General features: G+C 41.5%; 1 protein-coding gene across 1 annotated transcript in view; it reads left to right on the forward strand.

The window, feature by feature from the left end:
* Positions 1 to 25829, forward strand: part of LOC124774947 (FERM, ARHGEF and pleckstrin domain-containing protein 1) — a 754047-nt gene that overhangs the window by 709959 nt on the left and 18259 nt on the right. The window contains exon 19 of the mRNA XM_047249656.1: positions 15453 to 15607. Within this exon, the coding sequence (XP_047105612.1) occupies positions 15453 to 15607 (155 nt within the window). The remainder of the gene's footprint in view (positions 1 to 15452; positions 15608 to 25829) is intronic.

The following is a 25829-nucleotide window of genomic DNA, read 5'->3' on the forward strand; positions in this document are numbered from 1 at the left end:
GAGAAAAAATGAATAAGACCTTCTTTGTGGGAAGTTTACTGTAGTTTAATTTTGTGCTGGGATATGTGTTAGAGGCCACAGTTTTAGAGTTACTCATGGTACTCCCTCCTGCCACTGCACAAAAATTTTTTGACTACACAAATTATTTCCCATTTTTGATCAATTTTGGTTTTCATTGACTGGGCTGTCATGCCAGAGATGTAAGACTAGTATGTAACAACCTGTCAGTGAAAAGGTCATTAGAGTTGGAGTGAATACTTGGGTAGAGGAAGGATGGATAAATAATGTGGCTGTGTTCAAAGGAACCATCTCAACAATTACCTCCAGTGATCTGTGAGGAAATCATGGAAAACCTCAATCTGAATGGGTGTGGCTGGGGATATGAATCACTGTCCTTCTGAATGCGAGTCCATTGTCATACAACTGCGACATATTGCTCAATTGCTCACAAAAATAGCTGGCATTGAAGAGTCATATGAGAAACTATCTGATAAAACTAGTGTGAAAGATTGGCCATTGAGTGTAAATTACCTAAGAATTAAAACAGTAGAGAAACACTTCAATGAGCTTAGTGATTGATGGAATACTGACAGTGCCCTAAATGAGCTTAAAATAACACTTTTATGCAATGTTTGACAGCATGTAGCTAAATACCTGTTTTCTAATGAATGAAGTATATTGTTGATGCGTAAATAACAATGTAACATCTTTTCATATCTACCACTTAATAAAAGGCTATTTGAAAAGTTGGGTAGATGGATTTTGGAGGAAGAGTTCAGATTTAGTAGAGGAAAAGGAACAAGGGATGCTGTTAGCCTATTAAGAATCATAGGGGAAATCTATACAGTGAAAGGCACAGAAATTTATGCTGCTTTTTACTAATTTGGAGAAAGCTTTCAACAGAGTTGAGTGAAACAAGCTGATGGATACATTGAAGATGAAAGGGGTAGGTTGGAAGGAGAGTCAAAAGGTGCAGAATCTGTATTTACAACAGAAAGCAAGATTATAATTCCAAATGTAGTGTAGGAAGGAAGCAACATAGGAAGGGACATTAAACAAGGCAGTTGCCTCTCCCCTTTGTTATTCAATTTATGCCTCGAAGAAATTATTGCATGGTATTAGTGGCAGAAAGTGAATGAACTGCAAATAAAATGCAAAAAACAAAAGTATGGTGATTGTTGCAGGAGGGAGACCAGCAAATATTGAGAAGGGACAAGGTATTATTAGCTGAGTAAGAGTATTTAATTATCTTGGATGTTCAATCACTGAAGATTTGAGATGTCAACAGGAAGTGAAAACTTGCATTGCTCAGATCAAGATCTGAGGAAAAGGCTTAGCAAGTGTTTTGTCTGCACTGTGCCACTCTTTGGGGCAGGAACATGGACAATGAGATGAGAGGATGAAAAAGGCTAGAAACATTTGAGATGTGGATGTGGAGGAGAATGAAGAGGATAAACTGGATCGAAAGAGTGAGTAGCAAAAGAGTGTGGAAAGGTTTTTACAGTTATTCAGAAATGGTTATCCAGTTTGTAAGTACTATCAGTAGGAGAAAAGTGACAGGTCACAGGCTTGTTTGACTAACAAGAGAGTGTTGAAAACTTTTGATAAGCATAACTCAAAGTCACACCAAACATCTCTCAAGAACATGGTTGGAAAACTGCAAGACTTGTCTTTCAGCACAGAAACCATGAATGTTCTTCAGCCCACTATGCGTCTGTCACTTAGAAATCGTGTAGATAAACAAACCAGACAAGTATGATTGAGACTCACACTCTGAAGGCTCAGTAGCAGCTTGATTATACACTCATGCTCATAAATTAAAGATAATTGCAGAATGTGGTGACACACAACATGGCACTTTGCAAAGCTGGCGCTTATAGCATAAGCACATAGGGAACACACACGACACAGATCTATAAATCCGCGGTATTGGTGATAAGTTGAGAAAACCGTCCTGAAACACATGTGCTACAAAACGCCACTGTTTCCTTCGCGTGTACCCCAACATCAATATGGGATATGATCACCATGCACATGTACACAGGCCACACAACGGGTTGGCATACTCTGGATCAGGTGGTTGAGCAGCTGCTGGGGTATAGCCTCCCATTCTTGCACCAGTGCCCGTCAGAGCTCCTGAAGTGTCCTAGGGGTTTGAAGACATGCAGCAATATGTCAACTGAGAGCATCCCAGATGTGCTCAATGTGGTTTAGGTCTGGAGAACAGGCAGGCCACTCCATTTGCTTGCTATCTTCTGTTTCAAGGTACTCCTCTACGATGACAGCTCGGTGGGGCCGTGCATTATCATCCATCAGGAGGAAGGTGGAACCCACTATACCCCTGAAAAGGCAGACATACTGGTGCAAAATTACGTCCCAATACACCTGACCTGTTACAGTTCCTCTGTTAAAGACATGCAGGGGTGTACATGCAACAATCATAATCCCACCCCGCACCATCAAACCATGATCTCCATACAGGTCCCTTTCAAGGACATTAAGGGGTTGGTATCTGGTTCCTGGTTCACACCAGATGAAAATGCGGCGAGAATCACTGTTCAGACTACACCTGGGCTCGTCCGTGAACATAACCTGGGACCACTGTTCCATGTACTGTGTTCTTGACACCAGGCTTCACGGGCTCTCCTGTGACCAGGGGTCAGTGCACCTTGCAGGTCTCCAGATGAATAAACCATGTCTGTTCAGTCATCTGTAGACTGTGTGTCTGTAGACAACTGTTTCAGTGGCTGCAGTAAGGTCCCGAGCAAGGCTACCTGCAGTGGCCGTCTGCGGGCACTCATTTTGAGATATCGGTCTTCTTGTGGTGTTGCACACTGTGGACGTCCCATACTGTAGTACCTAGACACGTTTACTGTCTGCTGGAATCATTGCCACAATCTTGAGATAACACTTTATAGCACATGGAGGGCCCGTGCTACAACCTGCTGCTGTGTTTGACCAGCCTCCAGTCGCCCTAGTATTCTACCCCTCATAACGTCATCAATATGTTTTCTTTGAGCCATTTTCAACACACAGTCACCATTAGCACTTCTGAAAATGTCTGCACACTTACTCGCTGCACCGTACTCTGACATGCACCAACACACCTCTGCGTATGTGGACTGCTGCCAGCGCCACCGTACAACGACCACAGGTCAAATGCACTGCATAATAATAATAATAATAATAATAATAGTAATAATAATAATAATAATAACAACAAGGAAGGAAACAAGAAGGAAACAAAACCAAACATTCAACACAAACCAAAAGAAATTTTACCAGACAATAGATAACACACACATTAAAATAGACAATCCACCAAACATAACAGGCATGGAACACTTCTGGAGCAACATATGGCCAAACCCGGTACAACATAACAGGCATGCACGGTGGATACAAGCAGAAACAGATACATACAAGATGATACCACAAATGCCTGAAGTGATAATTTTGCAACATGAAGTCACCCAAGCAATTAATTCTACTCACAATTGGAAAGCCCCTGGAAATGTTGTTGTTGTTGTTGTTGTTGTTGTGGTCTTCAGTCCTGAGACTGGTTTGATGCAGCTCTCCATGCTACTCTATCCTGTGCAAGCTTTTTCATCTCCCAGTACCTACTGCAACCTACATCCTTCTGAATCTGCTTAGTGTATTCATCTCTTGGTCTCCCTCTATGATTTTTACCCTCCACGCTGCCCTCCAATACTAAATTGGTGATCCCTTGATGCCTCAGAACATGTCCTACCAACCGATCCCTTCTTCTGGTCAAGTTGTGCCACAAACTTCTCTTCTCCCCAATCCTATTCAATACTTCCTCATTAGTTATGTGATCTACCCATCTAATCTTCAGCATTCTTCTGTAGCACCACATTTCGAAAGCTTCTATTCTCTTCTTGTCCAAACTATTTATCGTCCATGTTTCACTTCCATACATGGCTACACTCCATACGAATACTTTCAGAAATGACTTCCTGACACTTAAATCAATACTGGATGTTAACAAATTTCTCTTCTTCAGAAACGCTTTCCTTGCCATTGCCAGCCTACATTTTATATCCTCTCTACTTCGACCATCATCAGTTATTTTGCTCCCCAAATAGCAAAACTCCTTTACTACTTTAAGTGTCTCATTTCCTAATCTAATTCCCTCAGCATCACCCGACTTAATTAGACTACATTCCATTATCCTTGTTTTGCTTTTGTTGATGTTCATCTTATATCCTCCTTTCAAGACACTGTCCATTTCATTCAACTGCTCTTCCAAGTCCTTTGCTGTCTCTGACAGAATTACAATGTCATCGGCGAACCTCAAAGTTTTTATTTCTTCCCCATGAATTTTAATACCTACCCCGAATTTTTCTTTTGTTTCCTTTACTGCTTGCTCAATATATAGATTGAACAACATCGGGGAGAGGCTACAACCCTGTCTTACTCCCTTCCCAACCACTGCTTCCCTTTCATGTCCCTCGACTCTTATAACTGCCATCTGGTTTCTGTACAAATTGTAAATAGCCTTTCGCTCCCTGTATTTTACCCCTGCCACCTTCAGAATTTGAAAGAGAGTATTCCAGTCAACATTGTCAAAAGCTTTCTCTAAGTCTACAAATGCTAGAAACGTAGGTTTGCCTTTCCTTAATCTTTCTTCTAAGATAAGTCGTAAGGTCAGTATTGACTCACGTGTTCCAGTGTTTCTACGGAATCCAAACTGATCTTCCCCGAGGTTGGCTTCTAGTAGTTTTTCCATTCGTCTGTAAAGAATTCATGTTAGTATTTTGCAGCTGTGACTTATTAAGCTGATAGTTCGGTAATTTTCACATCTGTCAACACCTGCTTTCTTTGGGATTGGAATTATTATATTCTTCTTGAAGTCTGAGGGTATTTCGCCTGTTTCATACATCTTGCTCACCAGATGGTAGAGTTTTGTCATGACTGGCTCTCCCACGGCCGTCAGTAGTTCCAATGGAATATTGTCTACTCCGGGGGCCTTGTTTCGACTCAGGTCTTTCAGTGCTCTGTCAAACTCTTCACGCAGTATCATATCTCCCATTTCATCTTCATCTACATCCTCTTCCATTTCCATAATATTGTCCGCAAGTACATCGCCCTTGTATAGACCCTCTATATACTCCTTCCACCTTTCTGCTTTCCCTTCTTTGCTTAGAACTGGGTTTCCATCTGAGCTCTTGATATTCATACAAGTCGTTCTCTTATCTCCAAAGGTCTCTTTAATTTTCCTGTAGGCGGTATCTATCTTACCCCTAGTGAGATAGGCCTCTACATCCTTACATTTGTCCTCTAGCCATCCCTGCTTAGCCATTTTGTACTTCCTGTCGATCTCATTTTTGAGACGTTTGTATTCCTTTTTGCCTGTTTCACTTACTGCATTTTTATATTTTCTCCTTTCATCAATTAAATTCAATATTTCTTCTGTTACCCAAGGATTTCTACTAGCCCTCGTCTTTTTACCTACTTGATCCTCTGCTGCCTTCACTACTTCATCCCTCAAAGCTACCCATTCTTCTTCTACTGTATTTATTTCCCCCATTCCTGTCAATTGCTCCCTTATGCTCTCCCTGAATCTCTGTACAACCTCTGGTTCTTTCAGTTTATCCAGGTCCCATCTCCTTAAATTCCCACCTTTTTGCAGTTTCTTCAGTTTTAATCTACAGGTCATAACCAATAGATTGTGGTCAGAGTCCACATCTGCCCCTGGAAATGTCTTACATTTAAAACCTGGTTCCTAAATCTCTGTCTTACCATTATATAATCTATTTGATACCTTTTAGTATCTCCAGGGTTCTTCCATGTATACAACCTTCTTTCATGATTCTTAAACCAAGTGTTAGTTATGATTATGTTGTGCTCTGTGCAAAATTCTACCAGGCGGCTTCCTCTTTCATTTCTGTCCCCCAATCCATGTTCACCTACTATGTTTCCTTCTCTCCCTTTTCCTACACTCGAATTCCAGTCACCCATGACTATTAAATTTTCGTCTCCCTTCACAATCTGAATAATTTCTTTTATTTCATCATACATTTGTTCAATTTCTTCGTCATCTGCAGAGCTAGTTGGCATATAAACTTGTACTTGTGGGCTTCGTATCTATCTTGGCCACAATAATGCGTTCACTATGCTGTTTGTAGTAGCTTACCCGCATTCCTATTTTCCTATTCATTTATTAAACCTACTCCTGCATTCCCCCTATTTGATTTTGTGTTTATAACCCTGTAGTCACCTGACCAGAAGTCTTGTTCCTCCTGCCACCGAACTTCACTAATTCCCACTATATCTAACTTCAACCTATGCATTTCCCTTTTTAAATTTTCTAACCTACCTGCCCGATTAAGGGATCTGACATTCCACGCTCCGATCCGTAAACGCCTGTTTTCTTTCTCCTGATAACGACATCCTCTTGAGTAGTCCCCGCCCGGAGATCCGAATGGGGGACTATTTTACCTCCGGAATATTTTACCCAAGAGGACGCCATCATCATGTAATCATACAGTAAAGCTGCATGCCCTCGGGAAAAATTACGGCTGTAGTTTCCCCTTGCTTTCAGCCGTTCGCAGTACCAGCACAGCAAGGCCGTTTTGGTTATTGTTACAAGGCCAGATCAGTCAATCATCCAGACTGTTGCCCTTGCAACTACTGAAAAGGCTGCTGCCCCTCTTCAGGAACCACACGTTTGTCTGGCCTCTCAACAGATACCCCTCCGTTGTGGTTGCACCTACGGTACGGCTATCTGTATCGCTGAGGCACGCAAGCCTCCCCACCAACGGGAAGGTCCATGGTTCATGGAAAAGATAAAATAGCAAATTTCTGGCTAAAGAAATTCACCTCAACACATTCACATCTAACTAAATTATTTAACAGTTACATTGCAGACCCATACACATTCCCTGATACACTTACACATGGAATAACTTATCTGAAACCTAAAGATCAAGCAGACACAGCAAACCCAGCTAAATATTGCCCCATAACATGCCTACCAACAATATACAAAATATTAACTTCAGTCATTACACAGAAATTAATGACACATACAACACAGAACAAAATTATAAATGAGGAGCAAAAAGGCTGTTGCAAAGGAGCACGAGGATGTAAAGAGCAACTGATAATAGATGCAGAGGTGACATATCAAGCTAAAACTAAACAAAGGTCGCTACACTATGCATACATTGATTACCAAAAATCTTTTGATAGTGTACCCCACTCATGGTTACTACAAATATTGGAAATATACAAAGTAGATCCTAAATTGATACAGTTCCTAAACATAGTAATGAAAAATTGGAAAACCACACTTAATATCCAAACAAAGTCAAATAAGATCACATCACAGCCAATACAGATTAAGCGTGGAATATACCAAGGAGACTCATGAAGTCCTTTCTGGTTCTGCCTTGCTCTGAACCCACTATCCAACATGCTAAATAATACAAATGATGGATACAATATTACTGGAACATACCCACACAAAATCACACATCTGCTATACATGGATGATCTAAAACTACTGGCAGCAACAAATCAACAACTCAACCAATTACTAAAGATAACAGAAGTATTCAGCAATGATATAAATATGGCTTTTGGAACAGACAAATCTAAGAAAAACAGCATAGTCAAGGGAAAACACACTAAATAAGAAGATTACATATTGGAAAACCACAGCGACTGCATAGAAGTGATGGAAAAAACAGATGCCTATAAATATCTAGGATACAGACAAAAAATAGGAATAGATAATACAAATATTAAAGAAGAACTAAAAGAAAAATATAGACAAAGACTAACAAAAATACTGAAAACAGAATTGACAGCAAGAAACAAGACAAAAGCTATAAATACTTATGCTATACCAATATTGACCTACTCATTTGGAGTAGTGAAATGGAGTAAAACAGACCTAGAAGCACTCAATACACTTACACGATCACAATGCCACAAATATAGAATACATCACATACATTCAGCAACTGAAAGATTCACATTAAGCAGAAAGGAAGGAGGAAGGCGATTTATCGACATAAAAAACCTACATTATGGACAGGTAGACAATTTAAGAAAATTCTTTATAGAACGAGCAGAAACTAGCAAAATACACAAAGCAATCACTCATATAAATACATCAGCTACACCACTGCATTAACCACTTCTACAACCCTTTAGATCACATAACATCAACAGATACGAAGAAAGTAAATTGGATAAAGAAAACACTACATGGCAAGCATCTGTATCATCTAACGCAGCCACACATCGATCAAGACGCATCCAACACATGGCTAAAGAAAGGCAATACATACAGTGAGACGGAAGGATTCATGATTGCAATACAGGATCAAACAATAAACACCAGATATTACAGCAAGCATATTATTAAAGATCCCAATACCACAACAGATAAATGCAGACTTTGCAAACAACAAATAGAAACAGTAGATCACGTCACAAGCGGATGTACAATACTAGCAAATACAGAATACCCCAGAAGACATGACAATGTAGCAAAAATAATACATCAACAGCTTGCCTTACAACATAAACTTATAAAACAACATGTTCCCACATACAAGTATGCACCACAAAATGTACTGGAGAACGATGAATACAAATTATACTGGAACAGAACCATTATAACCGATAAAACAACACCACATAACAAACCTGACATCATACTCACCAATAAAAAGAAGAAATTAACACAACTAATCGAAATATCCATACCCAATACAACAAATATACAAGAGAAAACAGGAGAAAAAATTGAAAAATACATCCAACTGGCTGAGGAAGTCAAGGACATGTGGCATCAGGATAAAGTTGACATTATACCAGTTATGCTATCAACTACAGGAGTCATACCACACAATATCCACCAGTACATCAATGCAATACAGCTACATCCAAACTTATATATACAACTACAGAAATCTGTAATTATTGACACTTGTTCAATTACCCGAAAGTTCCTAAATGCAATGTAACATATACCGTACAGTTAAAAGGAAGTCACGCTTGAATAAGGTCCGCGTCACCTTCCATTTTTAACCAGACATAACGTCTGAGACAAGAAAGAAGTAATAATAATGTTGTGTGGCCCAATTGCCTGGTGCAAGTCTTTCTATTGAATGTCACTTTGGTGACTTGTGTATCCTTAACCTACCACAGTTGTCCACGGGGACCTGCAGTTTATCGTGGAATTTGAATCATGTTATGTTTCTGGCACCTCCTCACATCATTGAGAGGTGAAGACTAGTTTAAAACAACGACTGAAAAATACTTGGTTGGACCGAGATGTGATCCTGTTATCTCTAAGTTTTGGCTTCCAGGCACTTGCCTTATGGCTAGACCAACATGCCTGACGTTTATCTAGACAGTTCACCTATAGGTTTTGATGAATGAGTTCGTATCAAAATATGTGACATAAATCCCCATATCTTTTGATTACATCAACTTAGAAGCTTAAAGTTTTTATACCTCCAGAGAATCATAGATCATAATGTTTGACATAAATTTCAACATGATACCTCTACTTGTTCCTTAGAAAAAGTTGTGTCAACAGGCAGACTGATAGACAAAGAGACAAACAATGAAGTGGTCTTGAAAGAGTGCTGCTGTTACTGATTAAGATATGGAACCCTAAAATTGGAAATAAAAGGGCACACTGTAACACAGAAACATTCATTCTTCCCATAGCCCATCTATGACTGGAACCAGAACATACTTTAAAAGAATCCTCTGCCATGCAGTTTACAATGATTTGTAGAATATGGATGAAGACATAGATGTATAAAATATGTTTGAAATGAAAGAGCATGAAGTAATGATGTTTCTAAATTAATGCACCAAGGAAACACTCATTAGAACAAGACGAGAATTTACCTCCCTTAGCAGATACATTTCATTAGCTGTTTACATTTTTATGTTTCTGTCTTATGTACTTCTTGGAAATTATCTATCCATTCTTGTTTTCCGCTTGCAGAGCTGTATTGCTTTGTAAGTGGTGCGCTGACAAGACATCCTTTGAAACAGTACTAAATGCGACGATTATCCTGAAGCCTACTCATGACATAAATAAATTTGATTTAATGGCAACAAATAGATGTGACCTCCTTGAGGATACCCAAATTGAGACATGTATCAGTGACCAAGAGACATTTGTAGCAGCTATAATTATCAAAGTAGAAAGGACAATTAAAACTAGTATAAAAATTCACATGTTCAGTACAGTAGATAAAGAAGCACTAGTGTTGTTCACATCTCAGCAAGGAACTCAAAACATTTAATCCTGGGCAGAAGCATGTAGAGGAGCTATGGCTCAACTTTAAAAGAATAATCGCCCAATCACTGGATATATATGTACATAGCCGAACAGTTTGTGATGGATCTTCCTTATGAGTAGTATGCAGTGTACAAAATTTCGTTAAACTTTTAGAGAAACAGCAGCTTCTGCACAGTAAGTGTAAAATACAGTACAGAGCTGTAGATAGGAAGTTGCTGAAGGAAACATGGTTGGCTGTCAAAAGGGCAATGCGTGAAGTATCCAGCGACTACCAGAGCAAAATCTTACCAAACAACTTCTCAGAAAACCTACAGAAATTCTGATCATGAGTAAAGATTGTCAGTTTCTAGGCCCTCATGAATAACACAGGAACTGAGATTGATGATAGTAAAGCAAAGCAGAAATAGTGAACGCCATTTTCAAATGTTTCTTTACATAAAGAAAGGCAGCACGAGTGACCACATATTTGTTTTATTTGTGGGAGAGTACCACATAAATGCTGAAAAATCTGTACTGACGTATATAGATGCCGAGCATCCTGCAAGAATTTATACAGATTTTGAAAAACCAATATTAAATGACTAGGAATGTGCTACACTCCCTTACGTATTCCTGCCCTAGATGGTGCAAAGTTCAGATTAGAATAATTACAGCACACATAGAAGCATTTAAGCAGTCATTGTTCCCACATTCAATATGTAAATCGAACTGGAGGAGACCCTGATATGTGGTAAATGTGGAATAACCTCTGCCATCCATTAATCAGTGGTTTGCATAGTATTGATGTAAACATAGGAGTTTTATTTGATGGAAAATAAATGTTGAAACCTCCATGTATAATATTTTTTTATTTTTATAATTTGCTTTCATAGAATTGTATTAATAGTCTGAATAAAGTCTTCCAAGGATTCCAACTGTGTTAGGAATTTTAAGTGTGTACTAATTGTCAACTGTTATGACAGTCTATACAGCCCTTACATTCATGTGATATTTACACGCTCTTGGGATAATGCCACTTATGCCTTAAGTGCCTTGTTGAGTCTCAGATTTTATTGGATGATTCTCCAAGTTCTACAGTGACATTATTCAACAGAACTTTTAGTCAGTGGTTTTTGATATTGTGAAACTCATTCATTAAGTGATAATAATCTACGCTTTATAGTAGGGAAGAGTGAAATTAGTGGATGGAGGGGCAAGTGTAGGAGGCACTCCCTCTCCACCTCTTCAGCATACTTCCCTCACTCATTCTCACTGCACACCTCAGTCACCACGAGTCAGAAGCCTTCTGCCCATGCATACTGAACTGGTCTCGGAAAACTATGCCATCAGACAGTGCTGCCTGTATGCTCAATGCATTACATGGCGCTCACTTAAAATGATATGATACCCTAAACCAGTAGCACATTCTAATAATGATTTTAGAATTGTATAGAGACAGTGACTTAGTTTAAATGATTTATTATGGAATTAAAACTAAAAGTCAATTAAGTACTTCGGAAATGCTGTAGTGGAACGGCAGCATCTCCATACTAATGTGGTCTCTTGTGTTTTAGAATATACAGGGTGAGTCACCTAACATTACCGCTGGATATATTTCGTAAACCAGATCAAATACTGACGAATCGATTCCACAGACCGAACGTGAGGAGAGGGGCTAGTGTAATTGGTTAATACAAACCATAACAAAATGCACAGAAGTATGTTTTTGAACACAAACCTACGTTTTTTTAAATGGAACCCCGTTAGTTTTGTTAGCACATCTGAACATATAAACAAATACATAATCAGTGCCATTTGTTGCATTGTAAAATGTTAATTACATCCGGAGATATTGTAACCTAAAGTTGACGCTTGAGTACCACTCCTCCGCTGTTCAATCGTGTTTATTGGAGAGCACCGAATTACGTAGGGATCCAAAGGGAACAGTGATGGACCTTAGATACAGAAGATACTGGAACAGCACATTACGTCCACATGCTAACACCTTTTTATTGGTCTTTTTCACTGACGCACATGTACATTACCATGAGGACACGTGGTTTCCATTTTCAATTACGGAGTAGAATAGAGTGTGTCCCGACATGTCAGGCCAATAGATGTTCAATGTGGTGACCATCATTTGCTGCACACAATTGCAATCTCTGGCATAATGAATGTCGTACATGCCGCAGTACATCTAGTGCAATGTCGCCGCAGGCTGCCACAATACGTTGTTTCATATCCTCGGGGGTTGTAGGCACATCACGGTACACATTCTCCTTTAACGTACCCCACAGAAGGAAGTCCAGATGTGTAAGATCAGGAGAACGGGCTGGCCAATTTATGCGTCCTCCACGTCCTATGAAACGCCTGTCGAACATCCTGTCAAGGGTCAGCCTAGTGTTAATTGCGGAATGTGCAGGTGCACCATCATGCTTATACCACATACGTCGACGCGTTTCCAGTGGGACATTTTCGAGCAACATTGGCAGATCATTCTGTAGAAACGCGATGTGTGTTGCAGCTGTTTGGGCCCCTGCAATGAAGTGAGGACCAATGAGGTGGTCGCCAATGATTCCGCACCTTACATTTACAGTCCACAGTCGCTGTCGCTCTACCTGTCTGAGCCAGCGAGGATTGTCCATGGACCAGTAATGCATGCTCCGTAGATTCACTGCCCCATGGTTTGTGAAACCCGCTTCATCGGTAAACAGGTAGAACTGCAACGCATTCTCTGTTAATGCCCATTGACAGAATTGCAATCGATGATTAAAGCCATCACCATGTAATTGCTGATGTAGCGACACATGAAACGGGTGAAAGCGGTGACGATGCAGTATGCGCATGACACTACTTTGACTCAGTCCACCGGCTCTCGCAATGTCCCATGTACTCATGTGTGGGTTCATGGCAACAGCAGCTAACACACTAGCTGCACCCGCTTCTCCTGTGACAGGCCTGTTACGGACCTGTTTGCGTGCTGCGACCATACCTGTTGCATACAGTTGGCGGTAAATGTTTTGCAATGTGCGGCACATTGGATGCTCTCTGTCCGAGTACCGTTCTGCATACACCTTGCAGGCTTCAGCTGGATTTCGTCGACACTCGCCATAGATGCGTATCATCTCCGCCTTTTCAGAGTTCGAATACACCATGGTCACAGTTCCTACAACACTACACTATCACAGACGTCTGGTAACACGGTGTACTACAGTTGGTCTGCGTACAGAGACGAATGCAGAAGAACAATAGCAGCAAGCGCTACATGCGGACACTGCGACAGCTAGACCAAACCACAACAGTGCGCTACAGCCACACTCATAAACACGGTCGTCATCGTAAACATGTCCCTGCAGATGCTGCTCGCCGACCGTGGCCCGTGTTTGTTACAACACGCAACTGAACGTCGGAGGTTTCAAGCGACAACTTTAGGTTACAATATCTCTGGATGTAATTAACATTTTACAATGCAACAAACGGCACTGATTACATATTTGTTTATATGTTCAGATGTGCTAACAAAACGAACGTGGTTCCATTTAAAAAAAACGTAGGTTTGTGTTAAAAAACATACTTCCGTGCATTTTTGTATTGTTTGTATTAAACAATTACACTAGCCCCTCTCCTCACGTTCGGTCTGTGGAATCGGTTCGTCAGTATTTGATGTGGTTTACGAAATATATCCAGCGGTAACGTTAGGTGACTCACCCTGTATATTACAGCCAAACACATTATTACTACTCTTCTGTTAAATTATAAAGCTACATTGTTTTTGATAATGGCTAAACATTTAAACATTCCTTAACTTTGCATTTTAGTTTTAACCTTAGTGCAAAGCAGAAAACACGGGTCTTCTGCTCCACACAAGTAAAACTGATAAATTTACCACCAGAGACAGTTCTTGCAGCTGTTCCATTTCATGTTGATAATTTCTTTTTTTGGGGGGGGGGGGGGGGTTGAGGGTGAGAGGAAAGGGAATTTGAGAGGAAAGGGAGCCAAGAGAGGGAACAGCAGTCACAGCTTTGGGGAAGGGATGGAACAAACACAACATTTAATAAAATTTATTGCTCTGTAATTGTCCTGCTCTGAAGATTCTTTACCGAAGGAACCATTTAAAGCAATGACAATGCTTTCAGTGAACTTTCCTTGGATGCATTTCTTCATAAAGTAATTTTCTTGCAAAATTCCAGTGTGGTCTATGCATTTAATTCAGTTTTGCACCATGCCATCATCAGTTGGTTCCTTAAGTAAATTCTGCACATCTTTCTTTCTGAATATACAGTTTCTTTATGTGACGTTTGTTTTCAGTAGGGCTCACACATTTATATGGGTAAGTATTAGCAGGATTAAGGGGGCGGTCCCACAACCATGTGGCTCATTTCTGCTGCTAAACTGCCAAGTTCCTAATGACTATCAAGCTGCTTGTGGTGCGTGAATTCCCCCAACTTTTCCACTTTTATAAAGTGACCTCAAACTGAAATACTGATCTCTTCTGGCCACTGTGCATTTTCTTTCTTCTCTGTACTTGAATTAGGAATTTCTCCTTTTTACTTGAATGATTACTGGCAATATCCATAACAGTCACCCACAGTTCTTAATTAGGTGACTATTCATTTCTTCAGGATAATCAATGGAATTGCGGTATGTATATATTAGCTATGCACTTTTGATAAAGCTGTGTTCAAGTGATCCAACAGACAACTTTGTCATGTAGGTGTTGCTTCTTATGATACTATCCGGACAGCATTCATAGTGGAAACGACACTGTGGAAACAGTGTGAGCTTACAGTCATGGACCATGCCAAACCATGCTGAAGACTTCTCATTGGCACTTAGAACTGGAGAGAAGACGAGAGGAGGGAGAAATGACCTACCCTCTCAGCTGCCACTTTTGCTGCTCTCTAGTATAGTATAAGGGGTATTGTTAGTGATGTTTCTGACAATATTCTCAGCTGCAAATTTGCAGTATAAGAGTTTTAAGTGGGAAGGGATAATATCTGCAGAAAAGTAAATTTTTAATTTTCTCTCATTGTCATTTATATCTGTCAAAAGAATTATTGTTGTGTCTTGTAAATCTTATTACATTTTGGATTTAAAGTGTGTGTTGCAAAATTATGAGTTTCTTTGCTTATTATGAAACACCAAGTTCTCATAAAGAAACTTGTCTTGTTAGTTTTCAGACATACTGCTGTACACAAACCGGAGTGTTGTTCCAAGTATACAATTCAGAGTACATGGCCAGATGCCTCTGAGAGGGGTAATGGTGGAAGAATCACCAGAAAATAAAATGGGAGCAAACTACTGTTTCACTATATATGGAGGAAATCGGTAAGTAGAGTGCACAGTATGAAGAACAGGCTTTGAAGAAAAGTTGATTCTGTTGCTGGCACAAGATTTTTGGATTTTTTTTTATTTATAGTTTTTCTTTAAGGTTTCAGTGAAACCACTCTCAGTTCCAATATTTAGAAATCTCATTTCAGTGATTTTACTTACCTTCCTGCAGTAATTTTTATGAGAGTAGAAAGATTAAACATTCCATTAAATATGGAACCCCAACTTCCATCACAAATAGAATCCCTTGGCCTTAAACATCTGGAGTAGCAAACTACCTCCAGGTATTTTTCAATTCACCAACATTCTACTCCCAGCTTGGAGAACTAACCCAAACAAGCCAAAAAGGCTGTTGTCACAACATTATATCTGAAAACAAATAAGCTGTAACTTACCAAACGAAAGCGTTGGTATGTTGATAGAGACAATAAAAACAATAAAAAACACACAAACACACACAAATTTCAAGCTTTCGCAACCCAAGGTTGCTTCATCAGGAAAGAGGGAAGGTGAGGGAAAGACAAAAGGATGTGGGTTTTAAGGGAGAGGTTAAGGAGTCATTCTAATCCCGGGAGTGGAAAGACTTACCTTAGGGGAAAAAAGGACAGGTATACACTCGCACGCACACACACACACACACACACACACACACACACACACACACACACACATCCATCCGCACATATACACATACAGGCAGACATATGTAAATGCAAAGAGGTTGGGCAGAGATGTCAGTCGAGGTGGAAGTACAGAGGCAAAGATGTTGTTGAATGACAGGTGAGGTATGAGTGGCGGCTACTTGAAATTAGTGGAGGTTGAGGCCTGGTGGGTAACAGGAATTTCAAGTTGCCACCACTCATACCTCACCTGTCATTCAACAACATCTTTGCCTCTGTACTTCCACCTCAACTGACATCTCTGCCCAACCTCTTTGCATTTACATATGTCTGCCTGTGTGTGTATATGTGTGGATGGATATATATGTGTGTGTGTGTGTGTGTGTGTGTGTGTGTGTGTGTGTGTGTGTGTGTGCGTGCGAGTGTATACCCGTCCTTTTTTCGCCCTAAGGTACGTCTTTCCACTTCCGGGATTGGAATGACTTCTTACCTCTCCCTTAAAACCCACATCCTTTCGTCTTTCCCTCTCCTTCCCTCTTTCCTGATGAAGCAACCGTTGGTTGCGAAAGCTTGAATTTTGTGTGTATGTTTGTGTTTGTTTGTGTGTTTATCGACCTGCCAGCACTTTCGTTTGGTAAGTCACATCATCTTTGTATATATATATATATATATATATATATATACAGGGTTATTACAAATGATTGAAGCGATTTCACAGCTCTACAATAACTTTATTATTTGAGATATTTTCACAATGCTTTGCACACACATACAAAAACTCAAAAAGTTTTTTTAGGCATTCACAAATGTTCGATATGTGCCCCTTTAGTGGTTCGGCAGACATCAAGCCAATAATCAAGTTCCTCCCACACTCGGCGCAGCATGTCCTCATCAATGAGTTCGAAAGCATCGTTGATGTGAGCTCGCAGTTCTGGCACGTTTCTTGGTAGAGGAGGTTTAAACACTGAATCTTTCACATAACCCCACAGAAAGAAATCGTATGGGGTTAAGTCGGGAGAGCGTGGAGGCCGTGACATGAATTGCTGATCATGATCTCCACCACGACCGATCCATCAGTTTTCCAATCTCCTGTTTAAGAAATGCCGAACGTCATGATGGAAGTGCGGTGGAGCACCATCCTGTTGAAAGATGAAGTCGGCGCTGTCGGTCTCCAGTTGTGGCATGAGCCAATTTTCCGGCATGTCCAGATACACGTGTCCTGTAACGTTTTTTTCGCAGAAGAAAAAGGGGCCGTAAACTTTAAACCGTGAGATTGCACAAAACACGTTAACTTTTGGTGAATTGCGAATTTGCTGCACGAATGCGTGAGGATTCTCTACCGCCCAGATTCGCACAATGTGTCTGTTCACTTCACCTTTCAGAAAACATGTTGCTTCATCACTGAAAACAAGTTTCGCGCTGAACGCATCCTCTTCCATGAGCTGTTGTAACCGCGCCGAAAATTCAAAGCGTTTGACTTTGTCATCGGGTGTCAGGGCTTGTAGCAATTGTAAACGGTAAGGCTTCTGCTTTAGCCTTTTCCGTAAGATTTTCCAAACCGTCGGCTGTGGTACGTTTAACTCCCTGCTTGCTTTATTCGTCAACTTCCGCGGGCTACACGTGAAACTTGCCCGCACGCGTTCAACCGTTTCTTCGCTCACTGCAGGCCGACCCGTTGATTTCCCCTTACAGAGGCATCCAGAAGCTTTAAACTGCGCATACCATCGCCGAATGGAGTTAGCAGTTGGTGGATCTTCGTTGAACTTCGTCCTGAAGTGTCGTTGCACTGTTATGACTGACTGATGTGAGTGCATTTCAAGCACGACGTACGCTTTCTCGGCTCCTGTCGCCATTTTGTCTCACTGCACTCTCGAGTGCTCTGGCGGCAGAAACCTGAAGTGCAGCTTCAGCCGAACAAAACTTTATGAGTTTTTCCACGTATCTGTAGTGTGTCGTGACCATATGTCAATGAATGGAGCTACAGTGAATTTATGAAATCGCTTCAATCATTTGTAATAGCCCTGTGTGTGTGTGTGTGTGTGTGTGTGTGTGTGTGTGTATATATATATATATATATATATATATATATAAAACAAAGATTCCATGACTTACCAAACAAGAAAGTGCTGGTAGATAAAAAAAAAACGCACACAAACACACACACAAAATTTCAAGCTTTCGCAACCAACGGTTGCTTCATCAGGAAAGAGGGAAAGAGAGGGAAAGAAGAAATGATGTGGGTCTTAAGGGAGAGGGTAAGGAGTCATTCCATTCCCGGGAGCGGAAAGACTTACCTTAGGGGGAAAAGAGGGAAAAAAGGACAGGTATACACTCGCGCGCACACACACACATCCATCCACACATATACAGACACAGGCAGACATATTTAAAGGCAAAGAGTTTCAACTCTCCCTTAAAACCCACATCCTTTCGTCTTTCCCTCTCCTTCCCTCTTTCCTGATGAAGCAACCGTTGGTTGCTAAAGCTTGAAATTTTGTGTGTGTGTGTGTTTTTTTTTTTATTGTGTCTATCCACCAGCGCTTTCTCGTTTGGTAAGTCATGGAATCTTTGTTTTTTAAAAAAAAATATGTATATCACAACTTACTATTCCCTGGTTACCTTCTGGGAATTCTGTATCTCTAACCTGGCCTCACTCTTGTTTACTGGGTCCCTTCTCTATAACACAAACCCCTCAGTGGAGGAAATAACTGCCATCCGCAACCTTACGATGAATCATCATAATTCAATCATCCTCCTTGTGGACTAAAGTTTCACTGGTGTAATGATTAACCACAGTCATCACCTGACAGAAGGTATACACCAACTGATGCTTCCAGTTACAAACCCTGCCACAGTGATGTCAACCAATAAGCCGATCATAAACTCAAATCCCTAGAGCCATATCAGAATCTCTCCATTGTACACACATTTTCCACATGGTTCCAAAAATCTAGAATTCTAACCATCCTGGTTGTCCAATTGTAGCTGTTTACAGTGCTCCTATGAAAAAGAATCTCAGCTCTTGTTGAGCAACATTTGTAACCCTTTGTCCACAGCCTACACTTCAAATCAAAGACAGAAATCACTTCTTTTACATCTGTCAACCATCCTCAGACCACTACTACCTGGATATCTGACTCGTTGCTATTGGTCACTCTTCCCCATACACCAACATCTTCCATGCCCATAATCTAGCCTGTCTCAAACTTAATTATCTCCCATTGACCTACTTCTCTAAACCCACCACCTCATTCTTATGTACATGATAACTACATCCTTATGCATAACCACTTTTCCTTCAGTGGAAATGTACAGACAAACTCATGGGTTGGCCATGGAGAACTGCATGGCATCCTCTTATGCAAATCTGTTTATGACTCACCTAGAAGAAACCTTCCTAGCTACCCAAAATCCCAAGCCTCTTGTGGTGTGCTGCTTCAGTGATGATATCTTTGTGATCTGGACCTAGAAAAGGATATCCCATCCTCATTCCTCCATAAACTCAGTACCTTCTCTCCCACTTGTTCCAGCTGGTCCTCCTCTGCCCAGCCAGCCACCTTCCTGAAGGTGACCTCCACCTCTCCAATGGCTATATTCAAACTATGTCTGCATCAAGTTCACTATCCATCAGTATTTTTACAGCTACCATCCCTTCCACCCTTAAACATTTCTCCCATATAGTCTGGAAACCCATTGAAGAGCAGACCCTTGATCAGTGTGCTGAAGGTGCAAGGCCTTCACAGGCAAGTATTACTCCCTTTGTCATATCCACATATGCCCAGAACATGCCATTTTTTGTGAAGTAATTTTCAAATACATTCATGTTCAGAAAAAACAGAATGCCTGAATGACATGAGATAGGATGTTCACATTCATAGGACATGTGCACTAATATATTCTGCAGAAAAGATTAGCATTTCAGTCACTTCAGTTCAGCCATGAACCCTGATAACTTGTCCGCCATGAACCCTGATAACTTGTTCCACGCATGATGGCATCAATGCGTATAAGGTGCAAATAGCATCCTGTGGTATAGCCATCCATACTGCCTTCACCTGGTTCCAAAGTTCATCTGTGGTGGTTGGCATTGGTTCACTGTGCTGTGCCCATCGTTTCACCATATCCCACACATTTTCAATTGGCAAGTCTGATGGTCTGGTGGGCCAGGGCAAAAGGCTGACATCCTGTGACACCAAGAAGACACGTGTTTGTGCTGCAGCATGTAGTCATGCATTGTTGTTGTTGTGGTCTTCAGTCCTGAGACTGGTTTGATGCAGCTCTCCATGCCACTACAGTAGTACAAGTTTATATGCCAACTAGCTCTGCAGATGACAAAGTCATGCATTATCTTGCTGAAAAATGGCATTGGGTGTTGTGCATTAAGGATATGGCTAAAGGTCACAGGATGTCATTCGTGTACGTCACACTGCTCGCAGTGCCCTGGACATGCAACAGCTGTGATTTGTGGTTGTATTCAGTAGCATACCACACCATTAGGCCTTGAGTTGGCACTGTATGTCTTGTGGGAATAAAGTCACTGTGATGCCACTCCCTGTCTGTGGTGAATCAAAATGCAGCCATCATTTTCAAACAAACAGAATCTGGATTCATCTGCAAATGGTACCTGATGCCATTCATGTCACCAGTGACATTGTTCCATATACATTTGCCGTCAAGCATGTTTCTGCACATTGTCAAAGGTAGATGGAGAAATGGATGATGCACACAAAACCCATGCTGTAATAAACAGTGATGGACTGTCACCCCTGATAGTGTGTGATGTGCTACACAGTTCCACTGCTACACCAGAGCTGAGGAGGATGCAGATCTGTTACGCAATGCCATTGAGATGAGTTTGTTGATCTTCTCGGGGGGCTGGTCTGGGTGGTGTGACCTGAACCACCTTGTCGTGTTCTGCGGTCTACCATGAACCATTGTGCACACATTTGTTGCACTGCTGAAATACTTCGTCTCACATGAGCAGCAATTTCCTGGATGGATGCATCACATTCTCTCATGCCAATAATAATGCCCCCTCTTTCAGACTCACCAATTTGACGGTACAGTTCGCACATATGTCTTTGTGGCATCCTGCACATCTGCTCAAGTCACCCTGATCCATTATCTTTGGTTTATAGTGACAATGAGAACTGCAGGCCTGTAGGTGGTGTTGCAATGTGATATCGATGTTGATCTTGAATCCGCAGGTCAATATGATTCAGTTACTAATCGTGTCTACTAATGTACATGTCCTGTGAATATGAACGTCCTATCTCTAGTTGTTCAAGGTATTCTCCTTTTTCTGAACAGGAGTGTATTTCCAACCTGATGGACCTGCAACTGTTATGCAGCAAGTTTTACATCTTGTGTTTAGTTGTAAATGTCCGTAGTTTACATCCTATTTTGAAAACAGGGTGTATACTGAACACAACTGGAAAACCTGATGTGTAGTAGAGCTTTAAACACCCTTGAAATATAATTACAAAAATTAAGTTTATAACACAATTATCTTTTTGATTTACAGCCTTCATTGAAACTTTCTTAATTGAATTAGATTGGAGTCAAGAGTGCAGAAGATATACAAATACTAATTAAGGGAAAGCTTTATTATTAAACTACAGCCATAATTGCTATTTCTGATGCCAGGTAGCTATTTTTGAATTAATTCATTCATCTGAAATATTTGTAGTCCATACCGTGGAGCACTTATGAGCACGCAAAGTTCATTACTAGCAGAGTCTGGATGGCATACGTTGGCCAGTGCACTGTGACCAGTTTTTGTTCAAAGCACTGCGCGAGTTCACTCATTTGTTCGGAAGGGGAGGCCAGTATTGTTTCGTGCTTTCAGCCAGTGGCTAAGTGCTGTGATGACGGAATCAAAGCATATGCCATGCATTCTTTCTGAAACAGTGTTACAGAAACTATTCAGTAAAAATAGTTTTGCTTTACTTATAGCTTTAATACATCAGCTTCATGATAATGTGCCCACCATTTCATTAATGCTTGTAGTTATTGTTATATTTGGATTTAAATAAGGCAATATGCGAAATTCAAAAAAGTTTGCAATGGAAAGTACAGTTGCTATGATTATTCATTGGGTGCATATTAGATAATACACTCCTGGAAATTGAAATAAGAACACCGTGAATTCATTGTCCCAGGAAGGGGAAACTTTATTGACACATTCCTGGGGTCAGATACATCACATGATCACACTGACAGAACCACAGGCACATAGACACAGGCAACAGAGCATGCACAATGTCGGCACTAGTACAGTGTATATCCACCTTTCGCAGCAATGCAGGCTGCTATTCTCCCATGGAGACGATCGTAGAGATGCTGGATGTAGTCCTGTGGAACGGCTTGCCATGCCATTTCCACCTGGCGCCTCAGTTGGACCAGCGTTCGTGCTGGACGTGCAGACCGCGTGAGACGACGCTTCATCCAGTCCCAAACATGCTCAATGGGGGACAGATCCGGAGATCTTGCTGGCCAGGGTAGTTGACTTACACCTTCTAGAGCACGTTGGGTGGCACGGGATACATGCGGACGTGCATTGTCCTGTTGGAACAGTAAGTTCCCTTGCCGGTCTAGGAATGGTAGAACGATGGGTTCGATGACGGTTTGGATGTACCGTGCACTATTCAGTGTCCCCTCGACGATCACCAGTGGTGTACGGCCAGTGTAGGAGATCGCTCCCCACACCATGATGCCGGGTGTTGGCCCTGTGTGCCTCGGTCGTATGCAGTCCTGATTGTGGCGCTCACCTGCACGGCGCCAAACACGCATACGACCATCATTGGCACCAAGGCAGAAGCGACTCTCATCGCTGAAGACGACACGTCTCCATTCGTCCCTCCATTCACGCCTGTCGCGACACCACTGGAGGCGGGCTGCACGATGTTGGGGCGTGAGCGGAAGACGGCCTAACGGTGCGCGGGACCGTAGCCCAGCTTCATCGAGACGGTTGCGAATGGTCCTCGCCGATACCCCAGGAGCAACAGTGTCCCTAATTTACTGGGAAGTGGCGGTGCGGTCCCCTACGGCACTGCGTAGGATCCTACGGTCTTGGTGTGCATCCGTGCGTCGCTGCGGTCCGGTCCCAGGTCGACGGGCACGTGCACCTTCCGCCGACCACTGGCGACAACATCGATGTACTGTGGAGACCTCACGCCCCACGTGTTGAGCACTTCGGCGGTACGTCCACCCGGCCTCCCGCATGCCCACTATACGCCCTCGCTCAAAGTCCGTCAACTGCACATACGGTTCACGTCCACGCTGTCGCGGCATGTTACCGGTGTTAAAGACTGCGATGGAGCTCCATATGCCACGGCAAACTGGCTGACACTGACGGCGGCGGTGCACAAATGCTGCGCAGCTAGCGCCATTCGACGGCCAACACCGCGGTTCCTGGTGTGTCCGCTGTGCCGTGCGTGTGATCATTGCTTGTACAGCCCTCTCGCAGTGTCCGGAGCAAGTATGGTGGGTCTGACACACCGGTGTCAATGTGTTCTTTTTTCCATTTCCAGGAGTGTATATTGCTGTGTATGAAATTTATTTGCTGTGTATGAAATTTATTTGCTGTGTATGAAATTTAGTTAACATATTGAATTTTTCTGTAGCAAACTCATTTGTGATTGCACACGCCAGCAATAAAGCCAAAATGAAATAGCGACAACATTCCTCATATTTCATAAATGGTTTGAGGTACTGAAATGAGATTTTGGCCTATGATAACACACAAACATAAAAGTATTTTGTCATATGGTTATTATGCAAAACTTCATTATCTGCCATGTTATTCCACTAACTACAAACTTTTTCAATGAAAGAATGTAAAGGGCCATTGATAGCTGGTTAAATGATAAATGGTGTGGGTTTTGGAACAGTAAAATACATTACACATTTGTTTTTGTACTGAGGATATGATTTTCATAAGCTATTGATCTTAGTTTTCGTCAGTTCCTCACATAATAAATCACAGTTTCAAAACTCCCCCACAGTCGCATCTGCACAACATGTTAGCGAGGTGGTGATGTGTAAACTCTGCTTTGTTTTGGAAAAAGAAGCAAACTTTAACATGACAACAAGAGAATTGTTGGTTTTACTCAAAATGTTTTGAATGCTCACCATACAAGTGTGGGTGTTGAGGGACTCCACTTAATATTTACAAAAAAACATAAGTATAGGCTTCAGTTTGGAATGGTGCTTTCCCTCCAGCACTTGGCATTTGCTCTAGACTGCCTGCCCGCAACCCCCACCACTACCGCTCTCTCCAAAAGTGCCCTGCCGGTTGCACATCTACCGGCCATGTTATCTGTCCACTCCCTACGTCTTGTCCAATACAACTTCACACCAGGTGCTGTATGGAAAAGAATAATGACTGAAAAAAGTATTGGATGATTCCTTAACTAATACCAGTCATGTGTACACAAAAAACAGCAATTTATGCTGTGTTATAAGTGACTGAATGTCCCAATAGAAACTGTTGTGTCAGCTACTGCGGGAGTCATCACCAACACAAACAAGGAAGGAGAGGAGTTGCAAAGGCCAGCAGCAGGAATCCAAAATGATCGGTACACAATGTATGCTGATTAATAGAACATTTTATTTCCAAAAAAGGAAAGAAACAAAACCTAACTTCTCATTATGAGTGGGCTTGATGTACTTCCTGTGCCTCCAGTGCCTCCTGCATGCAATTACATTGACTCTCTATTACTACTCACAGAATGCAGGCTAAGCATCATCTTCCTATTACTCAGTGCTGTTGAAGTCTGTGACCGGACTGGGGCCAGCCAGTCTGGTTAAGTCAGTGTTTAGGGGGGTGCTGAATTTTTGTCTTCTTGGAGCTGTGGCACAGCCCACTCCTTCCATTAGTGTGTGGGTCAGCAGCTTATTGGTGCCATTTCACGATTCTGCACTGGTTGGTGTGCAGTCGATGCCTTAGGACTGCACAGGAACTTGCATGCAATTATTAAAAGGCAATGTTCTTTGTTGATTCAGTTAAGTTTGAATTACCTGGTTTCTCTGTTTACACAGCATCTTTGACACCTAGAGGTGCTTTTAGCTGTCCAGTCAACTGATAAACGGATGTAAATATCAGTGAAATATTCTTGTGACTCCTGTGTGGATTATGGCATCTGTGGATTGTGGCATTGCATTACACTAATGGCACTCATGACTGTTCACTGATCTCTTGTATGTTGCAGTCAGTATAGTCACTTCTATAACCTCCCAAACAGCAACACAGAAATGGAGATCTCTGTATTCCCACTCGATAGCATCATCGATATGGAATCTATTGATAATATCTGAGGATGCGTTGCTTGTCTGTTACACCTCTTCATGATAAGATCTTCTGTAATTGATTTTGGCGGGTGGAACTTCATGTCCATTACACCCTACACAGTTGTCTACACAGCAAGCTCCAGGTAGTTTGTTTTTTCTCATGAGGTCTCTGGTAACCCAAAAAATTCTACAGTTGCTCCTTGACTCGGTTTGAGATACTGTTGGACTGCCGTTTGCTGAGTTACATTGTTTTTGGCTTTTTCTTCTGGTTTTGAATCAGTTCACAAGCTGTTCATGTCATCTGCTGA

This window comes from Schistocerca piceifrons, chromosome 2 (assembly GCF_021461385.2).
Source record: "Schistocerca piceifrons isolate TAMUIC-IGC-003096 chromosome 2, iqSchPice1.1, whole genome shotgun sequence".
NCBI classification, from domain to species: Eukaryota; Metazoa; Arthropoda; class Insecta; order Orthoptera; family Acrididae; genus Schistocerca; species Schistocerca piceifrons.